The sequence below is a fragment of the Lithobates pipiens genome, unplaced genomic scaffold (genome assembly GCF_037356315.1).
Source record: "Lithobates pipiens isolate NorthernLeopardFrog02 unplaced genomic scaffold, aLitPip1_a1.2 Scaffold_13, whole genome shotgun sequence".
Lineage (NCBI taxonomy): Eukaryota > Metazoa > Chordata > Amphibia > Anura > Ranidae > Lithobates > Lithobates pipiens.
Window position 1 is genome coordinate 126,714,756 of NW_027507718.1, and position 17,712 is coordinate 126,732,467.

The window sequence follows — 17,712 nt, forward strand, 5'->3', positions numbered from 1 at the left end:
TTCAAAGACCAAAATAAATTATTCTAGCCAATTAAATGCATTAACACTCGAGCACTTGACATACCTTTAACATGGTTAGATGCATTACATGCGTCTTGTGTGGGTTTTTTTTTTTTCCCCCAAAACGCTGCTGCCAGGAAAGGCATTTAGGAGAGCTGGACAAAACTTCCAGTTTCATGAGCCATTCGAAGTATAAAGTTTTAAAGACAACTCTGGAAGGAAAATAATCTCATGAAGGTGGGGAGTTCGGACAGCAGAACTGGCTTTTTATATATTTTTTTACAAATATGAGCATTATTTAATGTGTCTTATATTGGGATTAGGGTGGTTCAGTATGCTTTTGTCAGGTTCTCTTTAAGGGTATGCAGCTTTGATCCAAACTTTATTGTATTTTTTTTTTCATTCTAAAATTCACAGTAAAATTTCTCAGGAACGTGTCAGGAGGGTACATCAGAAAGCAAGCACTTGCATGTGCAATTAGAGCCCATTCACACAGGGGCAACACGACTTGTAGGCGACTTGATCAGGCTACTTGGACACGACTTGACAGCGGCGACTTGGGACGACTTCAAAACGACTTGTGATGACTTCAAGCGCGACTTGGGACGACTTACAAGTCGCCCCAGGCCAGGCGACTTTTGCCGCGGCCAAGCAGAGAATGAGCTCAAGGGGAAACTCCACGGCAAATTTCTGAAAAAAATTTGGCGTGGGTTCCCCCTCCGAGAGCATACCAGGCCCTTAGGTCTGGTATGGATTCCAAGGGGAACCCCCTACGCCGAAAAAACGGCGTGGGGGTCCCCCCCAGATCCACACCAGACCCTTATCCGAGCACGCTACCCGGCCGGCTAGGAAAGGGGGTGGGGACGAGCGGGCGGCCCCCCCCCTCCTGAGCCGTACCAGGCCGCGTGCCCTCAACATGGGGGGGTGCCTTGGGGGAGGGGGGCGTGCGGCCCCCCCCCCACCCCAAAGCACCTTGTCCCCATGTTGATGAGGACAAGGGCCTCTTCCCGACAACCCTGGCCGTTGGTTGTCGGGGTCTGCGGGCGGGGGGCTTATCGGAATCCGGGAGCCCCCTTTAATAAGGGGGCCCCCGGATACCGGCCCCCCACCCTATGTGAATGAGTATGGGGTACAATGTACCCCTACCCATTCACCTGTGAAATAAAGTACAATAAAACACACAACACAGAGAAAAAGTATTTTATTGCACAGCCGGGGGTCTTCCGTCTTCGGGGGTCTTCTCGCCGGACTCCTCCGCTATGTGTGTGTAGCTCTTTTGCCAGCGGAGGAGTCCGGCTTTCTTCCTCCCCGCCGCCGGCCTCTTCTCCCGACTTCGGGGGTCTTGTCCCCCTCTTCGGTTCTTCTGCCGGGCCACCGCGCCTGGTCCGGTGGCCCGGTCTTCTGTCGCCGTCTTCCGTTCTTCTGTCGCCGCCTTCGGTTCTTCTGCCGGGCCACCGCGCCTTCTTATAGCTCTTTTACAGGCGGTGGCCCGGTCTTCCGTCGCCGCCGCCGCCGCCGCCTTCCGTTCTTCTCCTTCTTCTTCTCCTGGAGATGTTGACTCGACGAGCTCTCCGGCCGCAATGCCAGGGACGCGCTCCGCTGCCTCTTATATAGGGACAATGGGGCGGTGTCACATGGGTTGATGTCACATGGGTTGGTCACATGGGTTGATGTCACATGGTAAGGGGGCGGGGTCACCATGTGACATCAACCCATGTGACCAACCCATGTGACATCAACCCATGTGACACCGCCCCATTGTCCCTATATAAGAGGCAGCGGAGCGCGTCCCTGGCATTGTGGCCGGAGAGCTCGTCGAGTCAACATCTCCAGGAGAAGAAGAAGGAGAAGAACGGAAGGCGGCGGCGGCGGCGGCGGCGGCGGCGACGGAAGACCGGGCCACCGCCTGTAAAAGAGCTATAAGAAGGCGCGGTGGCCCGGCAGAAGAACCGAAGGCGGCGACAGAAGAACGGAAGACGGCGACAGAAGACCGGGCCACCGGACCAGGCGCGGTGGCCCGGCAGAAGAACCGAAGAGGGGGACAAGACCCCCGAAGTCGGGAGAAGAGGCCGGCGGCGGGGAGGAAGAAAGCCGGACTCCTCCGCTGGCAAAAGAGCTACACACACATAGCGGAGGAGTCCGGCGAGAAGACCCCCGAAGACGGAAGACCCCCGGCTGTGCAATAAAATACTTTTTCTCTGTGTTGTGTGTTTTATTGTACTTTATTTCACAGGTGAATGGGTAGGGGTACATTGTACCCCATACTCATTCACATAGGGTGGGGGGCCGGTATCCGGGGGCCCCCTTATTAAAGGGGGCTCCCGGATTCCGATAAGCCCCCCGCCCGCAGACCCCGACAACCAACGGCCAGGGTTGTCGGGAAGAGGCCCTTGTCCTCATCAACATGGGGACAAGGTGCTTTGGGGTGGGGGGGCCGCACGCCCCCCCTCCCCCAAGGCACCCCCCCATGTTGAGGGCACGCGGCCTGGTACGGCTCAGGAGGGGGGGGGCCGCCCGCTCGTCCCCACCCCCTTTCCTGGCCGGCCGGGTAGCGTGCTCGGATAAGGGTCTGGTGTGGATCTGGGGGGGACCCCCACGCCGTTTTTTCGGCGTAGGGGGTTCCCCTTGGAATCCATACCAGACCTAAGGGCCTGGTATGCTCTCGGAGGGGGAACCCACGCCAAATTTTTTTCAGAAATTTGCCGTGGAGTTCCCTCTTGAGAGCTGATAATTCTGTCAAAGTCGCCTCCGTATAGACAGAGATCCGACTTGAAGGCGACCTCCATTGAAATCAATGGGTACCGGTCGCCTACAAGTCGGATAGAAGTAGTACAGGAACCTTTTTTGAAGTCGGAGCGACTTCAGTAGTGTGCATTAAAACGGCTCTCATTCACTTACATTGCTTTTTAAATGTTGTCCGACCTGAGGCGACCTGAGGCGACTAGGGGCGACCTGAAGTCGGATCAGGAGTTGCCCCTGTGTGAATGGGCTCTTAGTGTGGAGGCCTGGCCCCAGTTAAGAGAAACATTATTACTCTTGACCTTTGCAATGTGTTTATTTAAGGTGTAGAACCACCCTGCATCTCCTGCATGGTTTTATTTACTTTAACCCATTTGGACTGCAGTATTAACGCTTTCCTGGAGTGTCCCCAAACAGCATCTGTGTAATGTTTCTGAAGGATACTGTGGATCTGAATGTATACGGTGTGTATGCATCTGGTTTTACTTGGCACGCCAGAACACAAACATGTTTAGCTTCCCTGCTTTGTCTGGACTAAGCTTGGAAGCAGGGGTCCTCCTCCTGCTGTGCTTCACATACCAGCATGCTCTTTCAACTTGTAACAGATACAAAACAAATGGGCACACACCAGCTCTAGCAATCTGGGGGGAGGATGGGGGAGTGAGGCATTTTTGTTATTCTGAGGGCTATCGGATTGTTATATATATATATACCGTACATACATACTAAGCGACAGTTCACGCCACATGCAGTCCAGTGCATTTTTTTTTCTGCATTAAAAGGCATAGAAAGTAGGTTATATGGTTTCCATTGGCATATTTTAGTTCTTTTTATGTTTAAACCTGCCTGTCTTTAGGGATGAATAGATCTTTCGATCAGGTCCACTCAAAAATTTGACAGGTGGACCTGAGCAGAACACCTGTGAGAAAGGGGCCTAACACTCTGGGTAACCAGATAAAATACACGATGGGTGATTTTAAAATGCACAAAGCAAAAATTTATTTTTATTGCAGTTTACCAATTCCTAGTCATTTGGGTTACATTTTCTTTTCTTTTTCTTCATTTATTTTTCTCTTCCTTTTTACTGTATTTTTACTGATTTGGCCAGTGACACACTTCCTTTGTTAGGCTGCATTCACACCTGAGCGTAGCATTTTCAAGCGTTTTTTACAGCGATTTGCCGCAATTTTGTGCAGGGCAAAAGGTCACCAATGTTAAAAGAAGAAAAACGCCCAAATCTGCTCAATTCGAGCGACAAAAAAGGGTCCGGAACTTGTTTGAGCTTCAGGCGACATGTAGTGGAGATGTGAACCATCTCCATTGAGAATAATAGAATTTTTCCCCTCTAGCGTTTTGTAGCTTCAAGCTACAAAACGCTCAGGTGTGAATGAGGTCTTGGTGTCTCAACTCAGAATGTAAGAGCGACAGAGGCACCTTTTTGGACAGTAGTAGCATTGTTAATCTGGTGAGAGGTAGTGTTAGACCAGTTTTTCTCAAACTTTTTGGTGAAACACTGAGGATCACTGTTGGACCACTTGCAAACTGCTGTCTGAAAACACTCAGTTTTTAGGCATACTGGCGATTTTTATTTATTTTTTTGCATCCTATTGTTTTCGATGTGCCTGTACACTACGTATTGGCGGACTTCCCGCAACTCAACAGTGATAGAATTTATTACACTTGAGCTAAACTTGCGAGAATTTTTCCCTCATACTCTGCGAACTGTTGGAGGTGTGCTTCCCCTGGAGCGGATTTTCTGCATATTTTTTGATATTGTGCACACATTCAACTGTTCTGGTTGGAGGTTATGGATTGTGTTAAATTGGTCATGACCATCACTATTAGACCTTCAATAGAAGTTTATTGGGCCTGGTAAATCCGCTGGCACAAAAACAGGTATTCCATACACTATCCTGCTTCTGTTCTATGCACGTAATATAATAATCCTGTCATGGAATAAATCGGTGGCCCCTACCATTATGGCCTGAAAGGTGTTGGTGAATAATACACTAGCATTGTACAAAGCTACATATCTCAGTAGAGGGTAGGGTTGCCATCGCATCCCTTTAAAACTGAACACATATTAATTACACAGGTTCTGTGGCTGATTAAGGTGGTAATTAAACTTAGTACTTTATCTGCAATAAATTAGCCTCAGAACCTGTGTAATTAATATGTGTTAAGGATTAAAGGGCTGATGTGGCAACCCTAAGGCCTCTTTCACACGGGGCGGATCAGTAATGATCTGCCCCGTGAAGATCCGCTCGCTCAGTGGGGATCGATCCGTTGTCCCCGCTGAGCTGGCTGCGGACAGGGCGGTCTCTGCACACTGTGCGGGGACCACCCTGTCAGCTCTCCGCTCTCCTCTATGGGGATCGGACGAGCACGGACCGTGTGTCCGTGTTTGTCCGATCCGCTCTGCAGACGGATAGAAAAATAGGATTTTCCTCCGTCTGCAGAATCGGACTGTTGCGGAGGCGGACGAAATCGGGTGTCTGCGGATGCTCATCCGCAGACACCCGCTATCCCATAGGGATGAATGGATGTCCGTATTTCATCCGTAAATGGATGGATGAAATACGGACATACCATCAGCATGTGTGAAAGGGGCCTAATTGAGGGGTACTGTCTAAATTCGATGGGGTGTGGGGTGGTTGGATTAATGACAATTCTATGGTTTCATATTTATTAAGGCTGCTTTCACACCGAGACGCTTTACAGGCGTTATAGCGCCTGTAAAGAGCCTCTCCTGTCTCTCCAGTGTGAAAGCCGGAGTGCTTTCACGCTGGAGCGGTGCGCTTTGCAGGACGGTAAAAAGTCCTGCAAGCAGCATCTTTGCAGCGCTGTAGGAGAGGTGTATACACCGCTCCTAAAGCTCCCTTGCCCATTGAAATCAATGGGCAGCACCGCCAGCATAGTGTCGCTGCAGCGGCGCTTTGCAGGTGGTTTTAACCCTGTTTCGGTTGTTAGTGGGGGTTAAAAGAGCCCCACTGGCGGCTGAAAACTCTGCAAAAACTACGGTAAATCGCTTTACCGCTGACGCCCCCAACACTCCAGTGTGAAAGTAGCCTAATTAATTATAGGTTAACACCTGGTGTGGGCTGGGCCTTGATGAACACCTGGTAAAAGCACTATTGGTATTTTTGGTGTGTAAAGATGTGAAACCTTATGTGCTTGAATATGTACTTTATGTAGACGAAACTGGTCACATATTGTATGGGCGCTGCATTGTTCACTGGTGTTGATGCTTTGTAGTGCTGAATGTTGAATGTTTATATGTTTAACTTATTATAGAAATTTAAGTAAAAAGAATAAAAAAAATGCTCTATGTATTGATCCTTAAAAAAAAAAAAAAAAAAAAAAAAAAAAAATTAAATTGTCGATTGGGTATTTTTGTATGTATACTCGCAAATAGGCAAAAATGCCACAATTTTCTGTTTGTGTGCATGTTCACAAATACACACAAATATGGAAGTGATATACAGCCCATCCTCGTGTTTTTTCTGGCAGGGATGCCTGATGCTCATACATTAGTACAGTGTGCAAGAGGCCTTTAGCTAGCCATAGACACTTATATATTTTTTTTTTAAACCAATTCCCGGCCGGGAGGCATAGACAGGCATTTTGGCCATGTGAGTGCTGTGATTGGCTGTCACAACGGTTAAATGATTGGAAAGCTCCTGATCGCAAGTATGCATCGGGAGCTTTCTGGTACATATCAGTGAATGTGTTGGGAGCGTACAGAGCCCTGCGCCCAGTACAGAAATCTGTTCACATAGGGCTGCATGTATGTGGCCTCTCTGTGTTAAAGCCCACCCGATGAGAGGCCACATATGTGAACCATCGGTGGGAAGAGGTTAATTAACAGACTTCTCAAGCCACACAAATGGAGTGAATTTAAGATGCAAAATATTCAATTTTTTGTTCGTGGGTTTAGATGATATTGGATATTAAAGAGTGGAAGGGGTTTTTGTTATCCCTTTCTCAGGTTTTTATTGTTGTAATATGGTGTGTGTGTGATTCCATTGGACAGATTTCCCCCAATTCCTTTTGGTATAGAAGGTTATATGTTTTTGTTGCAGTCTGTGTCCTCTCCTGTGAAATGTTAGAACCCCTGACAGGTTAACTATTGCTATCTGTTCTGAATTTTTGATCTGTATATTAGTTTGGGATCAGTAACTCTGTATTTTAAACGAATAGATGAGTTTTCTTGTCAAGCGACTTATGTTTTCTGAAGGGGAATTCAGCAGTGGCAAGGTACTTACCAGTGTTTATCTCAATATTGATTGTCTTTGTATTTTTATAGAGCTCTAGTTTAATGTAGGTATTAACATACACCTTCTGGAGGAATGCAGGATAAACATTCAAAAATATACAGAAGATCCAATGCTTCTCATTGCATACCTGAGTAATATATTGTATATCCATTTGGTGCTTAGTAGTTTGTACAGCACTAAAGTTTATTGTGACACTAATTTACCAGCGATAAGGTAGCAGCAATAATACTGACATCATAGTTTGTGACTCATTCTGCTCAACAGCTTTGCAAATATAGGTGAGGAAAGGAAAAGAAGTATTAAAAATGTGCCCAAACCACAAGGACAGCTAGGATTGTTGGTAGCATATTCTGCTGCACTTCATGCACAGTCATTTAGAAAAGTCCTTTCTTTGTGGTGTTTATAGTCTTTTGTCTATACAGCTGTGGGCACATGCACAAGAGTGAATTTAAGAAGAACCCTGTTCATTTATAAAGTTTTATATGTAGTGCAAAACTGAAAAAAAAACTGCAGTTCATGCTCCATCCTGACTACAAAATATACTGTATATACTGCTTACAGTGCTGGGTCCTAGGTTGAAATGCAACCATTGAGACTCATTTGTGTTTTGTGTTTCCTACACAGCCCAAAAATGCAGCAATGACATTGAACTGAATTTTAAGTTTGTGTGTGTGTGTGTGTGTGTGTGTGTGTGTGTGTGTGTGTTTTTTTTTTTTTACTTTTATTTATGTATAGCAATGCAGCATCCTGGAGCTCTCTGCTGGCCACGGATATCTTTGGTTGGCTGGTTTCAGGTTATAGATCGCCGGTAATTTTCATTGGCTGGTCCAAGATGACATCCCTCATGTATAGATGAGATTGGTCATCTTGGTATTGCTGAACTTATACAATGAACTGCACAGGGGTGGACAGGCAGGTAAGTCATGTTTAATGCAGAAGAGGCATAGCATGTCTCCTCTGCATTAAAAGTCCTGCCTGTTCTGCCATAATTTTATTTTTTACATAAAGTTCCACTTTAAGTTTGCAGAAACATCAGACTAGGTGTACTGCACGCAAGGGGTTAGATCTGTGCCTTACAGAGCAACTTGCACCAAAGCTACAGTTCTTTTTAAGTAAGAGACAAACAAATTTAAGCCCAACGTCATTCAAAACTAACTTAGCAGTTACAAAATGTTTTATTTTGGAAAAAAATGGTTTTAAAATGACCATTAGGCTTCATGTACACGGGACATTTTTACAACCTCTCCTGAACGTTTTAACTTGACAGATAGTAACCCACATTTAAAGTGTCCGTTTTGCCACGTTTAGATAAAATTAAAAAAAACTTTTTTTTTTATCAATATACCAAAAAATAAAAAAACTCCTGTAAACAAAGTTACCGCATTTAGCCGCATTTAGAAGCGTTTGACACTTGAAATGCCTCTAAACTCAGCTTCTGAACCTATTTTTTAGTGTTCCAAAAAAAGCCTCAACTCAACTGCCTAGAAACGACTGTAAACGACCCTGTGCACATGTACTGATAATATAACAGAGGAAAGTTCAGGAGCAGTTGAAAAAACTGTCAAACTGCTGTCAAAGTCAGTGAACCATTCAGAGGAGAGAGCTGCTTGCTGCGGAGGCACTCGGAATCAGGGAGGGGCCAGGAGCACCAAAGAGGGACCCAAGAAGAAGGATCTGGGCTGCTCTGTGCAAGTCCACTGCATAGAGCAGGGGAGTATAACATAGTTACATAGTCAGTTTGAAAAAAAGACACAAGTCCATCCAGTTCAACCAAAAAAATAAAATCCCATGTACACAATCCTATACACACAGTTGATCCAGAATTAGGCAGAAATAAAACCCCAGAAAAGCATGACCCAATTTGCTATAGCTGGGGAAAAAATTCCTTCCTAATCCCCCGAGGGGCAATCGGATTTTCCCTGGATCAATAACATATTTGTTGTTTTTAACCACTTCCCACCTGGCCAATGCACATATACGGCCGGGTGGGAGCCGTCTACTCCTGATGGGACGTTCAGGAATGTCCATCAGGAGAAGCGGGATCGCGCGCTTGCCCGCGCAGCGGCGCAATCCCGATGCGCCCGTGTCACCGGGACACGGCGCATCTCAGATCGGCAGGAGGGCTCTGTGATTGGCCCTCCTGATCACATGACGGCCGTGTCCAATCACAGCCGTCATGTGATGTAAACAAACAGCCGGTTGCTAGGCAATCAGCTCCTCCTCTCCTCACACAGAAGTCATCGCTGAGGAGAGGAGAGCAGATTGCTGCAGCCGGCTGATGATCAGTGAGTATGAGCTGTTTTTTACAGCTTTTTACTCACTGATCTTCAGTCTAGTGTAAACACACAACACACCACACAGTGTAAACACAGTCCCCACATATGTCCCCATAACACACATGTCCCCAAAACATACATGTCCCCAAAAAATAAAAACATGTCCCCCCACATATGTCCCACTAAAATCACTTGTCCCAATGATTATGTGCACACATATGTACATGATCATTTGCGTACATATGTCCGTGATCACACAAACCAATTATTATAGACTTAACGGAATTTTTTTTACCAAAAACATGTAGCAGAATACATTTTGGCTTAAATTTATGACAAAATTTGATTTTATTGGATTTCTTTTAAAATAGAAAAAAGAAAATATTGTTTTTTTTCCAAATTTCCGCTTTTTTGCACTTATATCGCAAAAAATAAAAAACGGAGTCGTGAATAAATACCACCAAAATAAAGCTCTATTTGTGCAAACAAAATGATAAAAATTTAATTTGGGTACAGTGTAGCATGACCGCGCAATTGTCACTGAAAGCGCTAGAGCGATGAAAGCTGAAAATTGGGCTGGGAAGGAAGGGGGCGAAAGTGCCCTGTATTGTAGTGGTTAAATTATAAGAAATAAGACTTTAGTATCACCTCAAGTTGAACTTTGATGACCAGCCCCCTCTGTATACTTAACTGAGCCCAATCTCGATCCAGTGCTGTTCCCACTTCCCCTCCTCACAGAACTCAGATGCAGCAGTGGGAGACATTGGCTCCTGCTTCTGTCAATCACAGCCTGTGAGGAGAGTTCGGGGAGGGGGTGGGTCCGAACTACACTGTATATGTCAAATAGGTGCAATGCGGCTTTGGATCAAGCCTGCATGAACGAGTGTCTCCATAACAAGGAGTGCCAGCAGGGAGACCTGAGAAGAGAAGGATTGGGGCTGCAGATTGATGTGGTTCTGTTATCCTGACTGGGTGTCATATGACGTCCCACAGGATAACATGCTGGCGTGCGGTATGTCAGCCTCACACGACACATCTCCAATCATGGTAAAAAGCCTCTGACAGAGCTGACAATCACAGCTGATCATGAACCAGGAAGTGCTGGTAAACGGTATTTCTCGGTTCGAGGTGACAGGAACAGCCGATACGCAGCTCTCACTATGGGGGGGGGGGGTGGGGGTTTGGGGTCTGTGCTAATAATTGCCACATTGATTATCGGCACAGCCCCATCAACTGCCAGTTAGTGCCCCATCAGAAACCACTGTAGGTGCCCACAACAGTGCCATTCAGTGTCTTACAGTAACACCTGTCAGAACCTCAACAGTACCTCATCCGTGCTGCCCATCACAGCCACCTGTCAGTGCCCATTAGTGCCACCTCATCAGTGCCTGTCAGTGAAGGAGAAAACATTTTATAACCGAAATGAAGAAAAAAGTTTTGTTTTTCAAAAATGTTGGTCTTTTTTTGTTTAGCAAAAAATAAAAACCCCAGTGGTGATCACTATTTGTGGGAAGAAAATTAAAAAAATGTAGTTTGGGTACAGTGTTGTGTAACAGCGCAATTGTCATTCAAAGCTGAAAATTGTCCTGGGCAGGAAGGGGCGAAAGTGCCTGGTATTGAAATGGTTAAAAAAGGAAAACAAATTGCACTTTTACAATTATTTTAAAGGGGCAAAAAATGGAGGGGAGGGGTGTCTGTGGTTCTGCAGCTTTCTAGAATAAATGTATTTTTTCATATCAAATCTTGATTGATTCCAATGCATCCATCTTTGTGCAAGAAATGAGTACTCTAGTGTAAAATTGGGACATTTATGTGCAAGTGCCTGTTATGAAATTTTAATAAGCAACAAAGTATTTTATTTATTACCTGGCAGCTGTGAAGGATCTGCACCCTATATATGCAAGTTTGTTTTGTTATCATTAGCTCTTAGTGATTAGGTTCCCTGTGTTGAATCTTGCATTTGTCTCCACACATAGGTCAAATCGGGACTGTCAGATTGACCAGCATCACCGAAACCAATGTCAGTACTGCCGACTGAAGAAGTGCTTCCGTGTGGGCATGAGGAAAGAAGGTACAGTAAACATGGCCATGAGACAAGAAAATCGGGAAGTTTTATCTATGTTGGGTCTTCATTATTAAAAAAAAATTTAATTTCCTACCCATAGTAATCGGCAATATTTCAGCTGACATTTTCTAGTAGATAGAAAGGAAGCTGTGGATTCTTTAGGACATTTAAAGGCTTTGGGATGAAGGTTTTGCCAACATTTTATTTATTTTTTTAGCCATAAATGATGTGTTTGGAGCCCGGTTGCTATGGGAAACTGGAATTTTTTTCCCTTAACCACACTCCTCGTACCTAGTGCCCTGCACAGTCCCAAAGCGAAAACAAGGCAGTTTGCCTTGTTTCTATGGTTTTTGGTTTACACCACTGCATTGAGGTGGTGTATGCTGGAAAAAAAAAAGTACTGCGAGTGTTTTTTTGATGCATTTCGAGGAGGTAGCTGTTGTCATGCAGGAGAAACCTAGAAGGCTATGGAGCCAAAGACGCAGCCTGCTGCAGGCGAAAAAGTCCCTGACCTATTCCAAAAAATTAATCGGTTGAAACTGTCTGTTTTTTTTTTTTTTTTTTTTTTTTTTTTTTTTTGATGCGTGGCCATGGTAAATCTGCCTCTTGAATGTAACTACTGTACTTTGATCTACAGTACATCATTAAAGGCCTTCTCTAAAGCACAGTGTATAACTACCGTATTTATCGGCGTATAACACGCACTTTTCCCCTTAAAATCAGGGGAAAATCGCGGGTGCGTGTTATACGCCGATCCTCCGTGATTTCTGTGCGTTTTTTTTTTCTGGCTCTGGGTGGCTTTCGGCCAAGAACTACCAGGCGCCGCCAAAATACACAGGACATCTCGGCCGCGCCATTTTTAAAAATAAAAGCTGACAACGATGCACAAGGCTGCAATGACGGACAGGCTGCAAATGACACTGATAAGGCTGCATTGATGGGCATTTAAATGTAAGAGAATATGTCACTGGGGACTCATTTGTCCGAAGTGTTCAGCATAATGGCGGGTGGTAATAAGAAATGGGATTAGTTATATTAGTTTACCAATGAAATAAAAAGTGTTAAACCAGCCCAATTATATAAAGAATAAAGTGTACAACATCCTACCACTTGGTGTAACACTAGTGAAGTATAAAAAAGTATTATGAAAAATTAAAAAATTAAAAAATATTTTTCAAAAACAGTAAATATTTTCCAGCGTGCTGGCTATGTAGGTGAAAAAACAAAGAAATAATGAAAACTAGTAATCCTCAAAAGGGTTGTGACAAATGCTGGTACAAATAAACATATAAAGTGCTAGTGCTATTGCATTACTGATAAATTAGTGACAATAAGTATAAAACCAAGACAGACTGTGCTGTTTTCAAAACTGTTGTTGCGAGCGTTCCGTTCGGCTTCCCCGCCGTCTATACTGAAGGTGTATGTCGATTAGGCCACGCCCTACGCGTTTCGTCACTCGGACGTCATCTGGAGCGGTCATCTAGCGTCATCTATAGCGTCATCTAGCGCTCCAGATGACGTCCGAGTGACGAAACGCGTAGGGCGTGGCCTAATCGACATACACCTTCAGTATAGACGGCGGGGAAGCCGAACGGAACGCTCGCAACAACAGTTTTGAAAACAGCACAGTCTGTCTTGGTTTTATACTTATTGTCACTAATTTATCAGTAATGCAATAGCACTAGCACTTTATATGTTTATTTGTACCAGCATTTGTCACAACCCTTTTGAGGATTACTAGTTTTCATTATTTCTTTGTTTTTTCACCTACATAGCCAGCACGCTGGAAAATATTTACTGTTTTTGAAAAATATTTTTTAATTTTTTAATTTTTCATAATACTTTTTTATACTTCACTAGTGTTACACCAAGTGGTAGGATGTTGTACACTTTATTCTTTATATAATTGGGCTGGTTTAACACTTTTTATTTCATTGGTACACTAATATAACTAATCCCATTTCTTATTACCACCCGCCATTATGCTGAACACTTCGGACAAATGAGTCCCCAGTGACATATTCTCTGACAATATATAGGTATAGCGCCAGATCTATTCACTGCAACCCCCTCTTAATGTTCTCCACCCCACCAGGTGGATATTAATAGAGGCTGCTCTTGCCTATCTCGACATACCACTTCTTTGTACTTGTATATAGGCTCCATAGCGCAACCTACCACCCCTTGTCTTTCCATTTAAATGTAAGGTTTTTTTTTCCCTTAAATTTCCCTCCTAAACTTGGTGCATGTTATACGCCGATAAATACGGTAATTCCATGTGTGCTTTTTCTTGCATGTATTTATGTAATTTATACTTGGTATATACTGAAGGATACTTGCATCCCTGTTGTTTTTTTTTTTTTTTTTTTTTTTTTTTTTAAATGCCTGACAACATGAATTGATTTCTGTGATTCTTGACCAATTAAAACCTGGGGTATTGCCACAAATATGCGCCTCTACCAAAACTGGTAAATCAGCCTATAGAATACTTGAAATTCTATCATAATGTTTTCTCTTTCGTTCATCAGCAGACACAGCACCTCCTTAATCCTGAAAATTGGGATATATCGCCTCCGCAGGAGTAGGACTAGGCAGAACAAAAAAGCCTGGCTACACCCTTGGGCTGTCCTCAGTCAGTATATAACCCCATCCCTGCTCTAGGTATTCAGTTTATTTCTATCTAGTCAGGACCTAGCTCATTGCTGGGATATTTTGGTCCTAGCAAATTTTTGCTTTTTGTCTCTTCCATGTATCTTCTCCTGGAAGATCTACACTCAACTGCCGGGCTGGGTGACGGGGCTGGATAATCTAGATCCAGTGGTCTCCCCAGTCCAGCCAGCGAGCGCGTGCAGATCGCAGCTACGCGCTAGGTCGGCAGGAAAATGGCCTCAACAGACAGAGATAAGTCAAACGTTTTGCAGGGTCGCATACGAATGGGTTCTGGTCCGAGTCGCAGCGGTCCCTTGGCCGACAGCCCCACACTTCGATGGCGAAGAGTTCTGTCTGGAGGGTCACCCACACCGTGGATCGGTAGGTACGGTCCCCCCTCTCCTTATTTGTGCAGTTTGGGGAAGACTCGTGTACCCACCAGGGATGGCCGAACCTGCCTGCAGGATCCCTCCTCCGATCCTAAAGTCTCTTGGTTAAGCTGGGCTTCTCCCCACGGATTGGTGGGAGTCCCAGGGCAGGGGGACCCCTGGGGGTCACCCAGCCTGGTTGAGTACAGTACCTTTTTGGAGGGGGGGTCCCCTTGCAGAGGGTGAAGCAATGTTGAAGGCACAGAGAGGATCCTGGCAGCATGCTTCAGCATATCAAACGATCGGCGGCCATGTTTGGGAGGTCTGACATCATGGTGGCCATTTTCCCTTGGTTTGGCTAGTCTGTGGCTGGCGGCCATGTTTGTGTAGCCGATGACATCACAGCAGCCATTTTCTCTTTGTCTAAGGAGATGCTGGAGATAGCTGCTTGTGTAGATGCCAGGGCTCCTCGGCTTCCTCTTCTTCCTTTCCTCATTCCTGCACGGGATGGATGAAATAGATGCCGACCACTGGTGTTTGCTGGGTCCGAATTACGGCGCTCTTCCGGCTGGAGGGTAAGTCTTTGGAGGTCCTTGTGTATCTCCCTCTCTGCTGATAGGTACCCTAGCCATTGGGGTGTCCCTTGGTGGTGCCAAAGATTCCTTTTGTACTAAAAGGTCTTCTTTCCTATGGAGCCTCAGGGTCACGTCTCACCCACTGATCCCCTCATGGAGGTGGCAGGTTCCTCGGGACCCCAGCTTCCCATGGTTGCACTGGCGGTCCTTGAGTCATTGGTATCCCGGGTGGAAGTAGCATGTGGGCAAAGACCCAGGAGAAAGTAACCCCCGCCTTCTCCTGCTCAGTCTGTCTCATCTGATTCTGAGCCTGATGCCACCAGGAAAGTGGCCTGTCCAGAGGGGTTCAATACCCCCGTGACCTACCCGATAGCGAGGATGAGTCCTCCACGGTCTCGGCAGCGGATGAAAAAGCGCTGGCGGGCGCACTTGTTACTGCGGTGCGGGAGACTAAAGATGGAGGATGCGGCTGACAGGGCCACATATGTGTACTTTGGTACGCATAAGTCACCTTGCACATCAAAGGTGTTTCCTTATCTGCTTTATTTTGATTGGTTGTTCCCAATCCGTATTGGTAAACCTAAGTCACCCTTTGTGGTTCCCAAACTTTTCGCAGTATGCTACCTCTTTTGAAGAATCACTTTTAGAAAAGTGGACTACCCCACCAGTGGTGGACCCGCCTGTTTCCAGGTTGAATAAAGCAACCATGATCCCAGTAGAGGAATCCCCATCCTTTAAGGACCCGGTTGACAGGAAAGCAGAGGCTGTGGCATGCAGCATGTTTACTATGCATGGGCCAAGCTTTCGCGCCAGGGTCTGGGTAGTGAGCAGATTCCCACTGCTTATGTTGATTTAGCGGACCAGTTGGTCCACAGGCTGCAGTATATTTGTGATGCAGCCTTGGATGCAGCTCCTGTTTTTGTTCAAGCTTTCTGTTTCAGCGGTGGTGATTTAGACGTGTACTGTGGCTTAGGAATTGGTCGCCAGACCAAGCCTCTAAAAAAAGCTCTCGTTGATCTGCCCTTTCAAGGCAACCACCTATTTGGGGCTACCATGGGTGACATCATTAAGGGTGTCATAGGGGCAAAGAATACCTTCGTGCCTCCATTTAGGAAAAAGAAGGAGCCTCGTTGCAGACGGGTCCTTCCTCCTCAGCCCATAAGATATTCTTCCGGGCTCCCGGGACTGCAGATGAATGAAACAGATCTCCCCCAGGAAGTTCCAAGCAATCTTGGTATGGTAAGCCTAGAGCAGGCTTCTCTGGATCCACTGACAAGACTCCTTCAGCATGAAGGTCTGATATCACCCATTGCTGCGGTGCGGGGGACACCTTTGGTGGTTTCAAGATTCATGGACCTCCTCAGGGGTCCAAAAATTTAACCATTTGGAGGTACCAAAGAAGGAAAGAATTTGTCCACTGTGGGGGAGCCCTGTGTCTCTGTGTGTGTGTGTGTGTGTGTGTGTGTGTATAATGCCTCTAGCCCCGTCAAGTAAATTGGGTTACCTGGGTCTGACTCAAGGGTGAATGCTGACCAGGTTAGTAGTTTTTCTTCTCAAACGTCGGCCCCTTCATCAGGTTCAGTTCAACAGGTAGTAACTGAGGCAGGCTCGTGGAAGTCTTGCAGGTTCCTCTGGTAGACACCGCAGTTGTCCTAGTGCCACTGCAGGGCCAACACCTTCCTCTTCTGTGGTTCTTGCGAAGGACAGAGGGCGAAGTCTTCTGGTAGTCGTAAATGTCCCTTGGAAAAGAGAACCAGTTGTACTGAGGGCTGAGCTTCCATCCTGCTTTACAGTAACTGGTTTTAATGGCCTAGCCATTGAAAGCCAGGTACTGAGAAATAGGTCTGTCGGATCAGTGATCCCTACTATGGTGAAGGCGGGGAAGTCAACTTCCTAGTAATATATACCATTGTACGTGGAAAGACTACATTTCTTTGTGTGAATCGATTGGCGTTCATCCTCGATCCTTTTCTGTGGCTAGGATCTTGGCTTTTCTTCAATGGGGCTTTGAGCAGAAGTTGGCTTTGAACACCATCAAGGGCCAGGTGTCTGCCTTAGCAGTCTTTGTTCAGCGAATCCTAGCCACTCACTCTTTAGTTCTTACCTTCATTCAAGGAGTCCAGCATGTGGCTCCGCCTGTGTACGTTCTCTCTTGCCACCATGGGACTTAAAGTGTGTGCTATCAGTTCTCCAGAAACCTCCCTTACCTATGTTGTCCCAGAAGGTGGCATTCTTGGTTTCTATTACCTCGGCCCGCAGGGTTTCGGAGCTGGCGGCATTATCCTGTCGTAGTCCCTATTTAGTACTCCATAGGGTTAAAGTGGTTCTTCGTCCCTGCCCATCGTTTCTGCCCAAGGTTGTCTCTGACTTCCACTTGAATGAGGACATTGTGTTGCTGTCCTTGTGTCGGCAAATTCCTTGGGATGAACCGGCTCATCCCAAGGAATTTGCTTTGCATACCTTGGATGGGGTTTGTGCGAATCAAGTGTATCTGGCAGCCACTGAGTCCTTCCGGAGGTCAGACTCACTTTATTTTTGTTACACAGGAACCAAGGAAAGTGCTGGCTGCTTCTTCTGCTAACATTTCCCCATGGATCAAACAGACTGTTACTGAGGCCTATTCTATTAAGGGTCGGGTTCCTCCTTTCCCTGTCGTGGCGCATTCTACTCAGGCGCTTAGTATTTCTTGGGCCTTCCATCAAGCGTCAATATCGCAGGTTTGCAAGGCGGCCACTTGGTTGTCAGTGCATTCCTTTACTAAAT

General features: G+C 45.9%; 1 protein-coding gene across 1 annotated transcript in view; it reads left to right on the forward strand.

Annotated features, from left to right (window-relative positions):
- NR2F6 (nuclear receptor subfamily 2 group F member 6) overlaps positions 1 to 17,712 on the forward strand; it is a 58,828-nt gene that overhangs the window by 18,458 nt on the left and 22,658 nt on the right. Inside the window, exon 2 of the mRNA XM_077475537.1 lies at positions 11,269 to 11,363. Within this exon, the coding sequence (XP_077331663.1) occupies positions 11,269 to 11,363 (95 nt within the window). The remainder of the gene's footprint in view (positions 1 to 11,268; positions 11,364 to 17,712) is intronic.